Genomic DNA, 21436 nt, shown 5'->3' on the forward strand with positions numbered 1-21436 from the left:
ATAGACTGACAGCTATGAGAAGGGAGGAGGGAGGAAGGGACTGACTGAAAGAAAGTAAAGGGATTAGTCAAATTACATGAAGGACCCATGGACATGGACTATGGTGTGGGGACTGACAATGGAAGTGGGCAGCGGGCTGGGTGGAGGGGAGCAAAGGGGAAAAAATGGGACATCTATAACAGCATAAACAATAAAATATCAAAAATTTAAAAAATTATAAATTAGCAAATACAAAGTATACAGAGAGTTAACTTTAATAATACACCTGCTTTTCCTTGTCATTTACTTCCTTCTTGTATTCTTCTTCAAGGTGTTGAATTTTTTCATAATCTTCCTTTACTTTAAAAATAAAAAAACATACTTTAATATCTTAATATAATTGCAAAACAAACAAAACTTTAAGTTTCTGGTATTTTATTTAACTTTGTTACATGTGTCTAACAAGCATAAAGTGCTCTTTTCTTGCTAAATTTACTAAAATAGTGAATTTAATATCAAAGTTCCAACAACTTAAGAAAACAGAGCATATGTAAAAGTTCTTCATTGTGGGGGGAAGGGGTAAGCATGTGTAGCCTTTATCCAGAACAAGGAGAATGTACTACTATAAATGAGGGAGATAATCACAGGAAGTGAGATCCGATAGTAGCAACACATCAAGTGAGACCTTGAAGTCACTGTAAGACTTTTACTATGATGAAGATGGGAAGCCTTCAAAAGGCTTGAAGCAGAGGAATGTCACACCCTTGACTTATGCTTTACTTGATCAGTTTTGCTAGCAGTTTATCAGTTTGATCAGCCTTTCAAAGAAATAACTTTTGTTTTGATTGATTGACTCTATTACATGTATGTTTTCTCTTTCAAAAAAAATAAAAGTTCTTTATTACATACTAATCTGAAATAACATTTAAAATATATGTTGTTACTTTTACATGCAACTTGACATAGATATGTAAAAAGACAAAATCACACTCCTAAAAATTAACTACAAACCTTAGCAAGTTTGATTTCAGGGAAAATGTAGCTTTGAAGCCAAAAACATAATTTTAACACATATCAATTCCCTTCCACATTTCATAAGATTTTAGGGGCTTACAAAACCACACACAATACAAAAATTGAAAGGGTTGAAGCATCAAGCTGATGGTATAAAAACATTAACAGAATCTAATAAAATATAAGCAACAGATGAACAACAAAAATTAAATAAGATCCCTACATTTAAAATGCATTTCTAGTCTGGAATTCTCAGCTTGCACACGAAGTTCCTCAAAAGCTATTATCATTTTCTGAAATACAAAATTTAACTTTAAAGAATAATACTTAAACTTTTTAAATAGCTTTCTTCAAACTATTAACAATAAGTTTGTATCACATGGTCATCAGACTTAAAACCATGCAACTTTGAATAATGAAAACCCTGTAACTTTTAACAATATAGTTTCCAAAATCTTACTGAGTGCCCATTATGTTAGCTTCTCAGATGCTTAAAGATACTAGAATCAAGTTATATAACATTAAACAGTAAAATGACTGTTAGTATTCAAGTGATTTACTTAATAGCCTTAATATCAAAATCCATAATTTTATCTTTATATTTAATTACTTAACATCAGTCTTCCCCACTAAAGCATAACCTCTGTGAGATCTGTTCCCATAGGAGTCCAAATTACATATTGATCATCTGGCAGCATGAGTTCATTAACAAATCTTGATTTGCAAAATTGGATGAATTCATTTATTCAATTAATAGTTACTGAGTGTCTATTACATGCCAGGCACTGTTTTAGACACTTAGGATATAAGACAAAGCCCTTATCCAACTGAAACTAACTTATAGTCCATATAAAAAATACACACACACCGATACACGTACATATCAGATGTCATGTTAGTTTTACTGATCTTCAGGAAAAGTAAACAAGGTGAGGCAAGTAATAATTAAATAGAAAGATATTTTAGATAGAGTAGTAAGGGTGTAATAAAAAATGACAGTTATGATTTTGCATAAGATCTTGGACACAAAAGTCCTAGACAAAGGGAACAAATTCAAAGAACCAAGATCAGAAACAGCTTAGCAAGTTTGAGAAATGTAAAAAAGAGTGACTGCAGCAGAGAAGGAAAGTGGAGAATTATAGGGGATGGGATAAGACAGGTTAAGCAGGAACCAGACACATTAAAATACTATGTTTTTCAAATTAATGATTATGTGTCACAATTTGCTAATATCTGACAGAGAGTTAATAAATATTTGATAAATTACATTAAATGGTGTCACTAACATGTAAATTCAAAAGCTACCCAATAACAAAACATTAACACTCATAGTATAAAACCTTGGAAATTTTATTGGTGATGTAATCATATATAAAAAAATAAATAATAATTCTTTAACAAGAACAGTTTTCTATACCTTTGTCGCTATCATTCTACTTTGCTTAGAAATAACTCTGTTTAAAATATTAAACTTTCACTACTACTTACCTCAATGTTGTTATTTAGATCCACATAAACTTGCCTAGTTTCTTCCCGTTCATATTCATCTAAAGATGAATATAAAGATTTTTAAATTAATATTAATATAATATTAAAGATTTTTAAATTAAATTTTAAAAACAATTATGATACCAACAAGATAATACTCAAAATGCATCAGGAAAATATTAAAATACTTAAAATTGTGTGTTAGTAAAGGTTCTTGTTATATCTTTTAAATCTTTTAGTAGCACCAAAAGAAGTTTCATAGTAAGGCATGCGTATACTTCATCTCAACCTCAAAAGCTTGGTGCTGCTTGATTATCTCTAATTTTCTCCCATTAAATTACTATCCTTGAATTTATTACAAGCTTTGTAAAATATAATTTTAGCCTTTACAATGAGTACAGGTGTAACAACTATTCTACAAAGCATTTCTTCCAACTTCTGGTCAAGAGGGAGGCACAGATAAATATGCTTCACCTCCACATACAACTATAGGAAAAATTCAACTAGACTACAAAAACAAGTATCACCCAGAATTGTCAGAAAATCAAGCTGTGCAGAAGTCAGACAACTAACAGCTTAAAGAAGCCACATTCATCTAAATGGGTAGGAGGGGCAGAGACTGAGATGCCTAGAGAGATGTGGAGATGGGAACAGGAGGCCCCACATCCACGTGCTGTGGATAGGAATCGGGAGGGATATCTTCTGAGTGAGGGGTCCCAGCCCCAGATCAGACCATCCAGCCCAGGGTTCCAGCACTAGGAAGATAAGTCCCCATAACTTCTGGCTGTAAAAATCAGTGGGGATTGGGGCAGCAGAGTGAACGGCAGGATTCTCAAGAGACTACTCTTGAAGGGCCCACACAGAGTTAGAACTCACGCAGAACCACCCACTCTGGGATTCAGTACCAGGGAGAAAGACACCAGTGGCATACAGGGAGAAAGTGAAGAGACTGGCAGCAGGGCAGTGCCGGGAGACAGCTTCCTCCCAGACATATCTCCAGAGGCCAGGCAGTGGCACTGTCCTCTCAGCAAGCCCTCCTCCACACAGAGTAACAAAGCTGTGACACACATGGCTTGCCCCACCCTGGCAATTACCTAAGGCTCCAACCCATACAATTTAACAGGTGTGCTTTTCTACAATAGGCCACACTACTAAGACAGGGAGTCAAAGCAGTTCTACTTACTACACAGAAACAAACATGGGGAGGCTGCCAAAAGAAATATGGCTCTAAAGAAAGAGCAGAACAAAACTCCAGAAAAAGAACTGAACAAAATGGAGATAAGTAACCTAACAGATGCACAGTTCCAAACACTGGTTGTCATGATGTTTCAGGAACTCATTGGGTACTTCAACAGCATAAGAACAGACCCAGGCAAAAATGAAGGTTACATTAACTGAAATAAAGAAAAATCTACAGGGAACCAACAATGGAGGGGATGAAGCCAAGAATCAAATCAACAATTTAGAACACAAGGAAGGAAAAAGCATTCAACCAGAACAGCAGGAAGAAAAGAGAATTCAAGAAAAATGAGGATAAGCTCAGGAACTTCTGGGACATCTTTAAATGCAGAAACATCCAAATCATAGGGGTGCCAGGAAGAGAGGAAAAAGAGCAAGAAATTGAAAACTTATTTGAAAGAATAATGAGAGAAAACTTTCCTAATTTGGTGAAGGAAATAAACATATAAGCCTAGGAAAGCACAAAAAGTCCCAAACAAGATGGACCCAAAAAGGACCACACCAAAGATACATCATAATTAAAATGCCAAAGGTTAAAGATAAAGAGAGAATCTTAAAAGTAGCAAGAGAAAAGCAGATAGTTACCTACAAAGGAGTTCCCATAACACTGTCAGCAGATTTCTCAAAAGAAATTTTGCAGGCTAGAAGGGGTTGGCAAGAAGTATTCAAAGTGATAAAAAGCAAGGACCTATAACCTAGATTACTCTCTCCAGCAAAGCTACCATTTAGAATTTAAGGGCAGATAAACTGCTTCCCAGACAAGGTAAAACTAAAGGAGTTCATTATCACCAAGCCATTATCATATGAAATGCTAAAGGGAATTATATAAGAAAAAGAAGATGATCAAAATGCTGAACATTACGATGGCAATAAATTCATAACTATTGATACTTGAATCCAAATAACAAACGAAGCAAACAAGCGAAACAGGAAGAAAATCATAGATATGGAGATCATTGGGAGCATTATCAGTTCGGAGGAGGAAGGGGGTGAATGGAGGAAAAGGTGCGGGCATTGAGAGGCACAAACTGGTAGGTACAGAATAGACAGGGGGATGTTAAGAACAGTATAGGCAATGGAGCAGCCAAAGAACTTACATGCATGACCGTGGATATGAACTAAGGAGAGGATTGCTGGAAGGAATGGGGGTACTGGATGGAGGAAGCAAAGGGAGAAATATTGGGACAACTGTAATAACATAATTAATAAAATATATTTTTAAATCTTTTTTCCTTTGTATATTTAAGATTCATGAGGTACACATGAAAGGTAAAGCTTGTTCTTGTTGTCTCTTGATCTCTAAGAAGACTGATAAACCTCAAGACAGGGAGAGTAAGTTTAAGAATGGCCTCAGAGAAAAATCCCCCATGATTCCCTTATAATATTCTTCTTTTTTATTTTTCTTTTCGGTGTTTTATGTGAGCAATGATTTTCTCTAACTATACTCAGGCCTTCAGTAAAGTCAGTAAAATTTAGTGTTGGGAGGTAGTGCTATGGGGAATTAAGGTATAAGGGGGAATTGAGAAAATGCGGCTATCCCTGTATCATTCCCCCAAATGAGGCCAGCAGCACAGAAACCACAATCAATTTCCAGATTCTCATTAACAGCTGAAAAACAAGAGAACAGCAGCTCAAAGTGACAACAAAGAACCGAACAACCAAAAACAGAGTACATGAACTGATGTTAGAAGAGCACAAGTATCTTAAATCCCTCAAAAATGCTGCAGAGAGCTCTGAACTAATCACAGCACATGGAACAGGAGCTGAACCATTCTTACTTAAATATTAAAAGGCTGGAAATTTTAAGGAAATAGAGGCAGAACACATCAGCATTTCAAAAAATAGTTCATATCAATACTTCTTATTCCATCTGTTCACTGTCATTTTCACCACCTAACACACAGCAACAAACCTTATCTATTCTTCAGAAACTATCTGTTCTAAGAATTGCATTCCCACCCCAGCCAGTGTGGCTCAGTTGGTTGGGCATCCCGCAAACTGAAAAGTTGCTGGTTTGACTCCTCGTCAGGGCACATGCCTGGGTTGTAGGTTTGGTCCCCAGTTGGAGCGCATATGAGATGCAACCAATTAATGTTTCTCTGTCACATAGATGTTTCTCTCCCTTCCTTTCTCCCTCCCTTCATTTCTCTCTAAAATAAAAAATAAAAAATAAAATTTATTTTTAAAAAAAGAACTACATTCTATTGCCAACACTTTTTCGGTCTTTCTTCTTGATACTACTTATCTATCCATCAATCCATCCATCAATCTCTCTCTCACTATTCCACCATTCCCTCTCCTTATGTTCTTTCTCCTTCCTCCCTCTCTTCTTTTCTTTCCCAATCTCTCCAACTTTCCCTTCACCCCTCATCTGTGTCTCTGTCTCTCTCTCTCCTCCCTCTTTTCCTTTCTCTTCTCTTCTCTCTCTCATCTACACACACACACACACCCACTCTACCCCATATTGGGCAACTAGATCTTGCAGTATCAATTATCTTAAGGAAGAGATGATTTAACTAAAAGCAAAGAAAAAAAATCTTTGAGTTTCAAAAACCAAGTGTTGGGGTTAGAAGGAGGATTCAGGACATAAACATATACAGGTCAGAACAAAACTTCCCACCTTCTAGACCTAGGAAATACTTGCCAATTTGTGAAGAAGAGGCCTTTACAAAGGAAAGGTGAGAGAGCTTACTAGTTTGTGGCATATATTTAAAAAGGGATTCTGCAGCCTCTACCTTCATCAAGCTCTTAGCTTCATGGTTGGGGACCACAGAAACACCACATAGTTTGGGCAAACTAAGAGCAGAGTAGGAATGTGCCTTTTTCTTCAGGAGGGCTCAAGAACGATGGTAAATCCTGAGGGGGAAAAGATGGCTGTAAAATATATCTAGATAGATGGGGTCTCAGACAGCTTCAGGATTTACTTTGTTTTCAACATCATGTGCAACTGCCCATGGTGGGATGAAGGACAGAGCACCAAAGAACCTGAAAAAGTGCTGAGGACAGGGAAAAGGGACAACTTAGCAGCAACCCATGCTGACCATTAACTGAATACCAGTAGAAATGATGATAGTCTCAATGAAAAATGACTGAGAAACAAATGTTTCTCTCTACCACACGGTACTATATATGAACCCCATAATTTAGATATAACCCCAGGTAAAAGGGGAAATTTTCCAAATTTTATTAAGTTCTTTAATTTTTTTACAATTAAGTTTTTCTATGCCTGTAGAATCAAGGCATTATGATTTTTTTAAATGATGATTTTTTTAACATTTGAAGATATAAAAATTTTGTGCATGCTTGAGTTTGTTGACTAAAATTACTCAAAAACATATATTCTACAAAATACATAAAAGTACCAGAAAACCAAACAGAAGAGGCAGAAAGAAGATACAACTATAAAAAGTGCAAAATTTAGAAACTGCTCAGTGACCTGCCATACAATTATAAATCTAGAAAGTGGATTCAACCGCTAAAGCAGGAAGGTAAATTAGGACCTTAAGTGAGTTTAACACCTGGTTTATTTATTCTGAATAGTTTCTGCCTCCTTTAATGATGTATACGGGGAGAAAAATCTATGGTGCCTATGAAAAGATACTGGCAAGTGAAAGAAAACAACATGTAAGACATTAAAATAAACAGCCTAGCTCTGAAAATGCTTTAGGATCCAGATGAAAATTTCAGAAAACTACTTGATATTCTCAATGGAAGCAAGAAAACATGGCCTCAGTGAGAAAGATAGAGTCATAAAGAAAGAACAGGCCACAAGTATAATAGGGCAAATATTAAGAATTTTTTAAGGAAAGAAATACCATCTATGTATCACACCAAGATACAATCATTATTTCTTGTGGTCAAGATGGCTCGTAGGTAAACACAGCTCGCCTCCTCATACAAGCACATCAAAATCACAACTAAACTACACAACCACCATTATTCAGGAACCACCAGAAATCGAGCCAAATGGAAGTCCTACAACTACAGAACTGGTATGAGGGGCAGAGACGTAGAACATGCTGGTCCCACACCCATGTGTGCTGGATAAAAATCAAGAGGAATATCTTGGGAGCAAGGGTTCCCAGCTCCACAACAGGCCCCCTAGCCTAGGCTTCCAATGCCAGGAAGATAAGTCTGTATAACTTCTGGTTGTAAAAACCAGTGAGGATTGAGGCTGTGGAAGACAGAAACTTCTGGAGTCCCAGGTAGTTCCTCCTAAAGGGCCCACACACGTACTTACTTGGACTCTCCCTCTGAGTTCCAATCCCAGACAGCAGCTTAAAAGGCATCAGAGGCATATACAGAGGAACTAAAGTGTCTGGCATTAGGGCAAGAGCTAGGGGGATGTCTTCTCCCAGACAGAAGTGCTAGCAGAGATCATTGTTCCTTTTCTGAGCCTTCTCCCCACAGAGCCAGAAGGCAAGTGCCATATCTGAGACTCCATCAACCTGGCTCGCAGTTTCCCTGAGACTCGACCCCCACCCAACTTTTGGGTTTACCCAAGCTGTCTCCAGTGGCTTTTCCATATGAATGGCCTTTCTTGGCTCATGCTTCAGATTTTCCTAAATCTGAACTTTGTAGCTTATTCTGGGTGACCCTGGACAGAACACAGATGGTGGCTAACCTTGGCCTACATATCCTGGGAGACCCCAGAGCCTACACACCCAATGTACAGCTATAGACCACACTGGAGCACCACCACAAAACCACCTCCACAAGCAACACATTCAAGGGGTGACTCAGCATGCATCAGAGGCCTGCTGAAGTAAATCCTACTCTGTAGAGTGGGCCCCTGCACAGCTGATCCTCCAATGTGTTTGGAGGTTGGTGGTCAATGGCCACAGCCAGTCCTTGCAGGTGACTTGTCTGGATAAATCCCTTCCATTGACCTGCCAATAGCAATCACGATTCAACTACAAGAAGCGGGTGTACACAGTCCACAAGGTGGATGCACCTTGAGTACCCAGCTTGGGTAATAGGGGAAGCAGTGCCACTAGACCCTACAGGACACCTACTACATACAACAGGCCACTCTACCAAGCCAAGGAAGCTGTAGCAGCTCTACCTAATACATAGAAACAAACCCAGGCAGAACACCCAAATGAAGAGACAGAGAAACATGGCCCAAATGAAAGAACAGAACAAAACTCCAGGAAAAGAAAAAACAAACAAAATGGAGACAAGCTATCTATTATAGGCAGAGTTCAAAACACTGGTTATACGGATGCTCAATGAACTTAGGGGAAGAGTAGATGCACTCAGAGAGAACTCAACAGCGTTAAAAAAAAGGACATGGAAACCTTAAAAAAAGTTATAAATTAAGAATCCACTAACTGAAATGAAGAACAATATATAGGGAATCAACAGTAGAGTGGACAAAGGTGGAAACCAAAGCAGTGCTTTGGAATATAAAAAAGCAAAAAATACTCAATCAGAATAAGAAGAAAAAAGAATAAAAAAATGAGGATAGTGTAAGGAGCCTCTGGGACAACTTCAAGTGTACAAACATTCACATCATAGGGGTGCCAGAAGGAGAAGAGAAAGAGCAAGAAATTGAAAACCTACTTCAAAATATGACAGAAAACTTCCCTCACTTGAAGGAAATAGACATATAAATCCAAGAAGCATAGAAAGTCCCAAACAAGATGGAACCAAAGAGGCTCACACCAAGACACATCATAATTAAAATGCCAAAAATTAAAGACAGAGAGAATCTTAAAAGCAGCAACAGAAAAGCAGTTAGCTACATACAAGGAGGATCCCATAAAACTGTCAACTGATTTCTCAAAAGGCTAGAAGGGACTGGCAAGAAATTTCAAAGTGATGAAAAGCAAGAACCTACAACCAAGATTACTCTACCCAGGAAAACTATCATTTAGAACTGAAGGAGAGATAAAGAGCTCCCCACTCAAGAAAAAGCTAAAGGAGTTCATCACCACCAAACCGGTATTATATGAAATGATAAAGAGTATTCTTTAAGAAGACCAAAACTGTGAACAATAAAATGGTAATAAATAGATATATATCAATAATTGAATCTTAAGAAATAAACAAGCAGAATAGAAACAGAATCATAGAAACAGAGAACGTTTTGATGGTTGCCAGGTGGGAGGGGCATCAGGTGATGTATGTAAAAGGTGAAAGGTTTAAAAAGTATAAATTGGTTGTTACAAAATTGTCATGGGGATGTAAAGAACAGCAGAGGGACTATAGCAACCAAGGAATACATACGCGTGACCCAGGAACATGGGCAATAGTGTAGGATGGCCTGAAGGATTGGAGTGATCTGGGTGGAGGTGGGGAAGGAGGGGAATAACTGGGCCAACTGTAATAGCATAAACAATAAAATATAAATTAAATTTTTTAAAGTTATAATCCTTTGTTCATTTAAAAGATCATCTAAAAAATGTTCAAAAGATTCTTCAAACCACTATCTGAACTCTAACTTAGAGAACATAAAAATAAACAGTGAAGACAATTTCTTCTACTCTCAACACCCACAAATAAAATAATAAATTACAAATTGATAAAATCACATAGAACAAGAAAAACTTACATTTCTTTGTCTTTTCTGCGGATCTGGTACAGGTTTCTTTCAGTAAATTGCATAAATGCCTTGTAGCATTATTCCTGGAACAAAGGAAAGAACCTAGGTTTAATCTGATTGCAAGCAAAATCATACACAAAAGTTATGAAACATACTGTTAAAATCTTTAACAGAATTCTTAAACATTATATTTTGTATATATTATATATTGTTCATAAATGACAATATATAGAAAAAAAATCAGTTGACTGTACTATTAGCAAAGCTGCCTCCCTTTAAAAGTAAAAGGAATAACTCTAACAAGAGTCTACCCAAAGAACTGTCAATAACTTCAATAAACATTTCCAGATATGCCTAAAAAAAAGAAAAAAGGAGAAGAAAAGAAGGTTGGGGTTTTCATTTACTAATTACCCCATAAATATACTAGATCTCTTACCTTCAAAACATAAAATAGGTAATTTTCTGACTAGCTATTCATTATGTGAATAAAACTACCTCTGATCACCTTAATAGATGTCAAGAAAGCATCTGACAAGATTCAATATTCATTTATTGTTTAAAAAAAAACTCTCCATCAACATAGTAAAGGCCATACATGAGAAACCTACAGCCAACATTACACTGAATGGGCAAAAACTAAAAGCTTTCCCACTGAGATAAGGAATAAGACAAGGGGTATCCGCTTTCACCACTTCTATTCAACATAGTATTGAAAGTTCTAGCCACAGAGATCAGAAAAGAAAAAGAAATAAAAGGCATCCAAATTGGAAAGGAGGAAGTAAAACTGTCATTGTTTGTAGATGACACGATAATGTACATAGGAAACCTTATAGGCTCCACAAAAAAACAACTCGACCTAATAAGTAAATTTGGCAAAACAATGAGATACAAAGTCAATATTCAGAAGTTGAAAGCATTTTTGTACAGCATCAATGAAATATCAAAAACAGAAATTAAGGAAAAAATCCCATTTGCTATAGCAACAAGAAATATAAAGTACGTAGGAATAAACCTAAACAAGAAGGTAAAAGGCCTGTACTCAGAAAACTACACAACAATGAAGAAAGAAATTAAGGGAGACACAAAGAAATGGAAGCATAGACTGCGTTCATGGAATAGAAGAATCAAATCATTAAAATGTCCCTACTACCCAAAGCAATTTATAAATTCAATGCAAGCCGTATTAAAATACCAGTAATGTATTTCACTGATATAGAACAAATATTTCAAAAATTCATATGGAACCATAAATGACCCTAAATAGCCTCAGCAGTTTTGAGAAAGAAGAACAAAGTACGAAGGATCACAATACCTGATATCATGCTATACTACAAGACCATTGTAATTAGTCTGGTACTGGCATAAGAACAGATGCATAGATCAATGGAACAGAATACAGAGCCCAGAAATAAACCGACATCTCTACGGTCAATCAGTAGTCAACAAATGGGTCAACAGCATAAACTGGAGTAAAAATAGCCTCTTCAAGAAATGGTATTGGGAGGTCTGGACAGCTACATGGAAAAGAAAAAGAAACTCGACCACCAACTTACACCATACACAAAAATAAACTCAAGATGGATAAAAGACTTAAATATTAAAGTTGTGACACCATAAAAGTCCTAGGGGAGAACATAGGCAGGAAACTCTCAGATATTCCATGCAGCAATATTTTCACCAATATGTCCCCTAGAGCAAGGGACTTAAAGGAAAGAATAAACAAAAGGGACTACATCAAATTAAAAAGTATCTGTGCAGCTAAAGAAAACATTAACAACATGAAAAGGGAACCAACTGTAAGAGAAAATATACTTCCCAATGATACCTTGGACAAGGGTTTGATCTGCGAAATATGTAAAGAACTCATACAACTCCACACCAGAAAGACAACAATCCAATAAAAAAATGGGCAAAGGACCTGAACAGACACTTCTCCAAGGAGGACAAACACAGGGCCCAGAGACATATGAAAGGATGCGCAACATTACTAGCCATCAGAGAGATGCAAACTAAAACCACAATGAGGTACCACTTCACACCAGTCAGAATGGCCATCATAAACAAATCAATAAGCAAGAAGTCCTGGCGAGGTTGTGGAGAAAAGGGAACCCTAGAGCACTGTTGGTGGGAATGCAGACTGGTACAACCACTGTGGAAAACAGTTTGGAATTTCCTCAGAAAACTAAAAATGGAACTGCCTTTTGACCCAGCAATTCCACTGCTGGGATTATACCCTAAGAATCCTGAAATACCAGTTCAAAAGAACCTATGCACCCCAATGTTCATAGCAGCATTATTTACAATAGCCAAGTGCTGGAAACAGCCTAAGTGCCCAACAGTAAATGAGTGGATCAAAAAACTGTGGTACATTTACCCAATGGAATACTATGCAGCAGAAAGAAAAAAGGAACTCCCTACCCTTCATGACAGAATGGATGGAACTGAAGAGTATTATGCTAAGTGAAATAAGCCAGGTGGTGGAAGACAAATACTGAAGGATCTCACCTAAGTGGAACTTAATCAACAAAATAAACAAGCAAACACAACAGAACCAGAGACATGGAAATAAAGAACAAACTGACAGTAACCAGAGGGGAGGGAGAAGGGAGATAATTGGGGAAAGAAGAGGAAGGGTCAAGTCAAGGAACAAGTATAGAAGACCCATGGACAAGGACAGCAGGGTCGGGGGGTGCGGCCGAGGATTGAATGTGGGGAAGGGAGGGGGATCAGCAGGGCAGGGGAGAGCAATGGGGTGGGGGAAATGGAAACAACTGTAATAGAATAAAAAAAAATTTTTTTTAACTCTCAATAAAGTGAGTATAAAGGGAATGGTACTTCAACATAATAAAGGTCATTTTTAATAAACCTACATACTCAAAATAAAAAGCTTTTCCTTTATGATCAGAAATGAAACAAGGATGCCTAATCTTGCCACTTTAATTCAATGTAGTATTAGAAGTCCTAGTCAGAGCAATTAGGCAAGAAAAAGAAATAAAAGGAATCCAAATAAGAAAGAAAGAGGTAAAACTGTCACAATTTGCAGATGGCATGTTATCTTAGAAAACCCTAAAGATTCTACCAAAAAACCATTAGAGTAAATAAATTCAGTAAAGTTGCAAGATACAAAGTCAATATACAAAAATCAGTTGCATTTCTATACACTAAGAAAACAATCCCATTTACAAATGCATCAAAAGGAATAAGATATCTAGGAATAAATTTAACCAAGGAGGTGAAAAGACCTATACATTGAAAACTGCAAGACATCGATTAAAGAAACTGAAGAAGACACAAATAAATGGAAAAATATTCTGTGCTCATGGGTTAGGAGAATTAATATGTTAAAATGTTTATATTAGCCAAAGCAATCTAGAGATTCAGTGCAATCCCTATGAAAATTCCAACAGCATTTTTCACAGAAATGAAACAATCAATCATAAAATTAGTATGGAACCACAAAAGACCCTGAATAGCCATAACAATCTTGAGAAAGAACAAAGCTGGATCCATCACACCTCCTGGTTTCTAACTATATTACAAATCTATAATAATCAAAACAGTATGGTACCCTGGCTGGGTAGCTCAGTTGGTTCAAGAATCATCCCAATACACCAAGATTGTGGTTTCAATTCTCAGTCAGGGCACATAAAAGAATCAACCAGTGAACACATAAGTAAGTGGAACAACAAATCAATGGTTCCCCACCCCCCTCTTTCTCCTCTAAAGTCAATTTTTAAAGAACAGTTTGGAATTGGCATAAAAACAGACATATAGATCAATGGAACAGCATAGAGAGCCCAGTAATAAACTCGAGCATATATGGTCAATACATTGATGACAAAGGAGTCAAGAATATACAATGGGAAAAAGACAGCCTCTTCAATAAACACGATCTAGTCCTTAGACTTCAGAGACCAGTGGCAAGCCAAAATTGTTACCTGTACTTCTGACCCACTGGCTATATGTCAGAGGTTCCCAAGACCTCCTCCTTAGGTTTGATTAATTTCCTAGAACAACTTTCAGAACTCAGAGAAACAATTTACTTACAAGATTACTGGTTTATCATACAAGTATATAACTTGGGAACAGCTAGATGGAAAAGATACATAGGACAAAGTATGGGGAAGAGATGTAGAGCTTCCATGCTTTCTCCGCAAATCTCGAGGTGTTCACCAACCCGGAAGCTCTCTGAACATTATCTTTTTAGGTTTTTTGGAGGCTTCACTACATTGTCATGATTGATTAAATCATTGTCATTGATGACTGATTCAACATCCAGACCCTATTCCCTTTCTGGAGGTGGTAGTGGGGATAAGAAGGCAAAGTTCTAATCCTCTAATCCCCTGGGTGATTCTGCTGGCAACCAACTCTATGCTTAATTAGGGTCCAAAAGTCACTTCACTGACATAATGAGACACTTCATCACTCTCAATACTTAGGAAATTCCAAGGGTTTTGGAAGATGTGAGTCAGGATCTATCCTATAAGATACTATAGGAATTCAATCATACATCCATATAAAAGTGACCAGTATGTACCACACATACAGTAGACACACAATGGTAGAAACTCCCTCTTCTCTCTCCCTTCCCCCTATAACCAAACTTCATTTAGGCAGGGAAAAAGTTAAGATGTAACATTTAAATTTTATCTAGGAAGTTACATGTTGTCTTTCAACTGGGCTAAAACAATCCACTGTAATAGCATTTTTCACTTAGCAACTTCACTGACAGGTGACAGGCTTCTAAAACCATGTTTAGCATGTTTAACGTAAAGCAAGTGAGGAATAAACAAATTCAGCACTCTATGTAGATTCATACATTCTAACTCTTCAATATTTACATGACAGATGAATTGAACAATTACATTTTTCTATTAAATTCTACATGATATCTGAATGAGGTGATAATGTATAAAATAAGGCTTAGCTATTGCCTAGAACAAAAGAAAGGAAAAAATCAAAGATGATACTCAAGTTTTAAGACAAACTAAATGGGAGAATCATTGGGCCAGGCGCAAAATAGGAATTTGAGAGTGAGAATTAGCTTGGAACTAAGTTGTAAGCCCTATTTTGCAGTGCTGCACCTAAAAAAGTAGTCAAACAGGAAGGTAGACAATATACATAGGCAGTTGTAGACACAGGATGATGAGGTAATTTTTTGAAACCATGTAACTGTTTCTCCTGCCTGACATTTTTCAAATGGAGATGTTATTAGCAATCAGTGACCACAGTTTTCTAACTGCAAGAATGTAAAAACAGTATGTCTTCATTTCTACAGAGCAACCAGGTAGAATTTTGTACGTGTAACAGGAAATGTTCAATAAATATTTGTAAATTATTTTAATAATCAATTTGGAAAGAACAAATTCATTGAATACTTACTCTTTTATTAAATCTTTATTTTCTTGAATTCCTTCTTCTAATTTCAAACTTACTTTTTCATTTTCAAACTAATTTACAAAACAAGAATAGGTCATCACATTTTGCTTAGTAAAATAAACATGTATAATAACAAGCAGTATAATATACATCTGCTTTAAAAAGAGACTGTAATTATATACCCTTTAACATATATGTAGTATTTAAAACTTCTTTGCTAACATGCTGATGGTCTATAAGAATTTTTTTCCTTGAACACCACAAAATACTTTTTTATCACAGCTTATGGATTTCCCACATGACAATGGATCTCACTTTCATCAGTTTAAAATCAAGTTGGCTGAATTATCTCCAGAAAAAAAATCCAACAATATTTTAGTGCAATGTTATCTCCCTAAACATTTTGAAATGATGTTTTACCTTTGTCCTAAGCCATTGTTGTGTTTTCTCAATATTTTTCAATCACTGTGCTATAAAAATGAAACTAAATAGTTTCACATTTAAAGTTTTATCTATAAATGTCATATTCTAATATAATAAAAGATATTTATATCAAACAAAACATCATTAGTAACAGGAATTAATAAAAATAAAAATAAATTAGAACCATTAAATCAATCTTCATCTAAAGTGATATATTATTTCCCCAGTAGTTGGTATTATTTTGTGCAACTTGTCCTCTGTGCTCTTCTTAAGATGAAATGCAACTGATATTAATGAAACTTCAAAAAAGCACTGTCTTTAAAATCTGCATCACAGAAACAAGATAAATGCAACTTACCCTGAAATAATACTCTATTTTAAATAGTATTATGATGAGATTTACTATATTACATTTTCAATTCCAAATATCCTTATACCTGTAGCTCCTGAATGGCTTTCCTCTGTGCTTCAATTATCTTTCTATTTTCTTGCAACTTGTTTTCTTTCTGCTTCAGTTCAGAGTCTACATTCACTTTCCACTTCTTAATCTTTTCAGCCTCCTTATACAATTTTGAATACAGTCTGCTCATTGGCTCTGAATTCTATTAAAACAGGTTTTCAAAGATTGTCAATTGTTCAAAATTTTAGTTTAACCAAACTACTTCTATCTACTGAAAATCTCAATGACTAATAGTATCTTAATAGTTGAGATCAAATCTCTCAGCTTGCCCTAACGGCATACAGAAAGCTACATTAATTTTTTGAATTATTAAGGCAGTCCTAGCTACTTCACTAACGTTACTGATCATTTGACTAAGTTATACCTTGGTGAATAAAATCAAGTAACATCAAAATGTACCTAAGCCAGAAGTTAGAAATATTTTAGTCAATGAGAGAATCTGACTAGTTAAAAGCTAAAATAAGTCTCTACAAGAAATCTAAAAATCTTAACAACGGTCTTGAAACATTTTGGTTATATAATCAGTTTGAGGATTAACTATAGGGCATGAAGTTTAAAACATAATGACAAGAAAAATAATAGTGAATACGACATCTAACTTTCATTTAACCTGAGATTTTATTTGGATTTCCTGGGTTATTTATTTCCACATTGTTAGGTTAATACCAGGTTTTACTTTTCAAAAAATGACACTGATTTCTGCTCACTGATGTTGTTATCAAAATATATAAGTTCCATATTTTTACATTGTGACATTATAACCAGAGCAACAAACATATAGCACTTTCTTAGGCCATGGAATTTCTCTTCATTTTAAAGACATCTATGTGCCATTTGTAAGAACATTTTTTACAACTAAAATCAAAAGTATAGCATGTTCTAAAATTTCTTAGACAATAAACCAGCCAATCACACCCAGTAATAAAAAGATCATAAAATACTGGCTTGATTCTCAGCCTTTTCACATTTTGTAACCATCTCCTCTCTTCTATTCTTGTTTTCTACGATTTAAAATAAAATTGCCCCTAAAAAGCATATGCGATTATAACCCAGGAAAATACAGAAACCTAGTGTTTCAGCAATTTTAAAAGAAAAACAAAGAGAAAAAAACAAAGGGTATACTTTAAAACATTAACCAAATATTTCTTCTGAAGCTTCAAAAGAAAAATACATACAAGTTATAATAAATGATACTCTAGTTACAGGACATTTCATATGGTAGAGAAATCTTCTGACCTCAAAATCAGAGTCTTTTAGTCCTTCCTGGTAGTGACAACTGTCAGAATTATCAACCTAAAAAATGAATAAATGTTTCCTGTAAGAAAATATTTCTGATGAGACTTTCTAGACAGTAACAATTAAATACTAAAGACTAGTAATTCAATGACTACAGAATTTCTTTCCTTTTTCAAGGAAGCAATTCAGTACCTAAAGAGATTATATCCATAGGCACTATATTTAACTGACCTGTTCAAGCATGGGCAAAAAGTTTACTTTTTGTAAAGTAGCACCTGCAAGATAAAAGACAACTGGTATTATATACGCCAACATCTTATTTTTTATATTAAATATTATATCTAGCTTTAATGTCAAAGCTACCAGTATAATATTTGTTATTTTTTAATATCTAGCAATGTGTATTTTAAAAATGCTTCACTGTAAGGTGATATATTACTTTTCCAGTCTCCTACCTGAATCGATGCTTTCCCCTTTTTTAGAGAGATTAGTCATTGTAAACGGAAAACCAGTATCATCTTCAATATCTTTGTTGAAGCTCTAGAAACACAAAGAAGTTCTTAAATACAGTGTCCCATACCACTCTGATAACAAGCAGTGTAATATGTAATTTCATAAGTAATACACCCTATTTTACTATGTATAATGTGCACCCATGTTTTTTGGCCCAAATTTTCAGGAAAAAAAAAATCTTTCATTTTAATTTTTTAATTCAATTTTTTATTTATTTGTGTTTAGAAACAAAACCAATTATTGTATTCCAGGGTGTTATTTTGCATATGGATATCGTTACTGCTCTGTAGAGTTATACTTTTAATGCATAAGCATAAGTAAAAGAATTAAAACCACCTGCCCTGACTGCTGTGGCTCAGTGGATTGAGCACCAGCCTGCGGAGGAAAGGGTTGCTGGTTGGACTCCCCCAGTCTAGGGCACCTGCCTGGGGTGCAGGCCAAGTCCCCAGTAGGGGGCACCAGAGAGGCAACCACACATTAATGTTTCCTTCTTTCTCCCTCCTTTCTTCTCTATCTAAAAATAAATAAATAATTTTTTTTAATTGGAAACATTTATATAGATACAAAATTAGCACTACCCATGTATAATGCGCATCCTTATTTTTCCCTCAAGAATTTGGGCAAAATAGTGTGCATTGTACACAGCAAAAAATCGTACATCTGCTTAAAGAAGTGACTATAGTTGTAAATTGTTTAAGGTATATATAATTATATATAATATTTAAAATATCAAATGCTTTTGCTATGCAAACAAAGCAAAAAATGCAATTAGGTATTTCCACTTGTAAGATGAAGCCATCAATTATGCAATACATGCTTGAAGTATTCAAGAATACCATAAGTAATTTTAATGAGTAGCACAGGATATTAGTTGTCCTCAATTTCGTTATAGTCTTTCCCTTGATGTAATTGAGAATTATCTTTGCTATATAGCATTTTAAATGTTACATTCTTGTCTGCAGAGACATGAGTTTTTCTATGGCATATAAAAATTAAAATATTCATTGTTTCATTCCATCTCCAATAAAAAGTTCACCCTAAGGAAATTTTTAAATAATTTAGCAGAAAAAGCTCTGTTTCACCGGAGAAATTCTACTATATAAATGAACTTCCCTTTTTATCCTGTCGACCAGGAAGCTCAAAGGCAAATTTGAAGCTCAGTCACACACCAAATTCTACTAGTACGTCGACGTATTTGCTCCAGTGTTCTTAATCTTCCTTGATCCTAATAGTCTCCTAATTTACATGTTATTATATCATGGTATATGTCCTATAGGTTGCCCCTATTCACTTAAGGAAGGAGGAAGAATTAAAAACACGCAGGTTCCACCTGTCGGCCGCGTCCTAGCGCCACGGCAATTAGCGGCGCGAGCGACGCCCACGCACACGAGGTCTGTTCACCATGGGTGCGAAGCCATGCTAGTCAACATTCCTGTGTCAATCACACCGCCCTTACTCAAAAGAAATACTTGTAAAAATATCACCACTACAAAAGTATATTCTGCCTCCTTTGCCTAAAGTTAATTACAGTCAAATTCAAAATTCATATGCAAATTTACCTTGAAGAAATTAGCCTCTCCGCCCAAGGTCTGCGGTTTCACGGCAGACACCTGACCGCTACTGAGTCTCGGCGGGACAAACAAGGTGAAGGGCTTCTGCTTCTCCATGTGTCCGTGCGGTCGGGCGACCTAGAGCCCCAAAGGGACGGGGAGGTATTTTACGTCGTTTCATTAATACCCCATTTTTCTTTATTCTAAGTGGTCATGTTTGTATGCTCAGTGGCCATCTGCAGGAACGGACGGGACCTAGGCTCCTGGGTTAAGTCTTCAGCGCCGCCTGTCGCCGCGGCGGTCCCAGGGGAAGGACCCCTATTTCGCCCGCTGCCCCTCCCCCACCAGTGGCCACACAGGCGACGGAGAGGAGCCAGGAGCTCGAACACCGCCGCGCGCTGTGACCGCCGAGAAAGAAGGCCCGAGCCCGCGCTCACCAGCCCGGTTACGTGGCATCGCCTCGCGGGGAGAAGCGGCCTAGGGTGCTCGGCCGAACACCCAGAAAGCCGCTTCGGGAGGGAGGCACGGTGGCAAAACCAGGCCCAGCTCGGGTTCTGTCTGCAGAAAGGCACCCGGTACACCTGCCCCATAATACCTTTCAGGTCCACGAGAGCCGCCACCTGCCACCTACGAGGGCAGCAAAAAGAACCCACGAGCGCCTTCGAACCTCCGGAAAGGCGGGAAACCCGTCCACCTGCGGAGCCAGCAGGGCGCGTAGGGAAGGTGCGGGCAGCTGTCTAACGGCCAAATAACCGTCAATAACGGTCAAGCACGTGAGCGTGCTGAGCTCGCGAGACCAACATCTCGCGAGATTTCCCCTTGTTAGTAACAATTCCAGTCCGGATTCTGTTACTGTTTATATAGTTCATGTCCTTTAAGCTTCTGCTGTTGCCAAAGCCTGGGAGGAAGATTCTCAGGTGCTATGATAGATAGGAGCTGAGTGTGAAAAATCCGTTTCTGTCCTCCAAGAGTTCGGTCTTAGGAAGGAAATAGATAGGCAAACAAGCAGTTATAGCCGGGTGTCATCACTTAAAGGTGGTCATTTTAAAGGCATAGAGAAGGTGGCACTCAGTGGCTTGAGGGGTCAGGGAGGCTTCGTGGTGGGCTACGCTTCTGTTACTGCTTCAGTCGAGGATGGGAGGGTGAATGGAGAGTTGGCTGGACAGGGAAGCGAGCAAAGCGCGTTCCCGGCGGCAGGAGGGTGGGCAAAGGCCCTGGGACTCTGGGAGACAGCGGACCTGTAACCAGAGTGAGTGGGCCCGGGAAGCGTGGTGTAGGTAGGTGGTGGGGAGGCAGTGGAAAATGGCAAGAGCTGTGACGGCCTTGCAGAGACTTGGATTTTGGCACCTAGAGATGGGAATCTTAAAACATTTTGAGCACAAAGGGAGTCATGATCAAGTTCAGGGGAAAATTTATAGTGCGAAATGGCTTATGAGACTGGAGTTACAGATATAATTTCAGTAGACTGGGTGAAGTATGAGGACCGGAGCAAAGACGGTGGTAGTGGAGATGAAGAAGACATCAAATATGAAAGGTAGAAATAAAATGAATAGGACCCGATGACTTTTTAGTAGTAAGCAGTGAAAGAGAAGAGTCTAAGGTGACTGC

The 21436-nt window shown here is 37.1% G+C and overlaps 1 protein-coding gene across 1 annotated transcript in view; it reads right to left on the minus strand.

Annotated features, from left to right (window-relative positions):
• SYCP1 (synaptonemal complex protein 1) overlaps positions 1–19945 on the minus strand; it is an 80521-nt gene extending 60576 nt beyond the window's left edge. Inside the window, exons 1-10 of the mRNA XM_054565076.1 lie at positions 19838–19945; positions 18221–18305; positions 17997–18040; positions 17766–17822; positions 16507–16671; positions 15650–15717; positions 10277–10350; positions 2482–2540; positions 1217–1286; positions 266–339 (exon numbers count right to left, since the gene is read on the minus strand). Coding sequence (XP_054421051.1) covers positions 266–339; positions 1217–1286; positions 2482–2540; positions 10277–10350; positions 15650–15717; positions 16507–16671; positions 17766–17822; positions 17997–18040; positions 18221–18305; positions 19838–19945 — 804 coding nt within the window. The remainder of the gene's footprint in view (positions 1–265; positions 340–1216; positions 1287–2481; positions 2541–10276; positions 10351–15649; positions 15718–16506; positions 16672–17765; positions 17823–17996; positions 18041–18220; positions 18306–19837) is intronic.
• Between the last annotated feature and the right edge of the window lie 1491 nt (positions 19946–21436).

This window comes from Pteronotus mesoamericanus, unplaced genomic scaffold (assembly GCF_021234165.1).
Source record: "Pteronotus mesoamericanus isolate MK-2021 breed Mesoamerican mustached bat unplaced genomic scaffold, CSHL_Meso_final scaffold_99, whole genome shotgun sequence".
In the NCBI taxonomy this organism is placed as follows: Eukaryota; Metazoa; Chordata; class Mammalia; order Chiroptera; family Mormoopidae; genus Pteronotus; species Pteronotus mesoamericanus.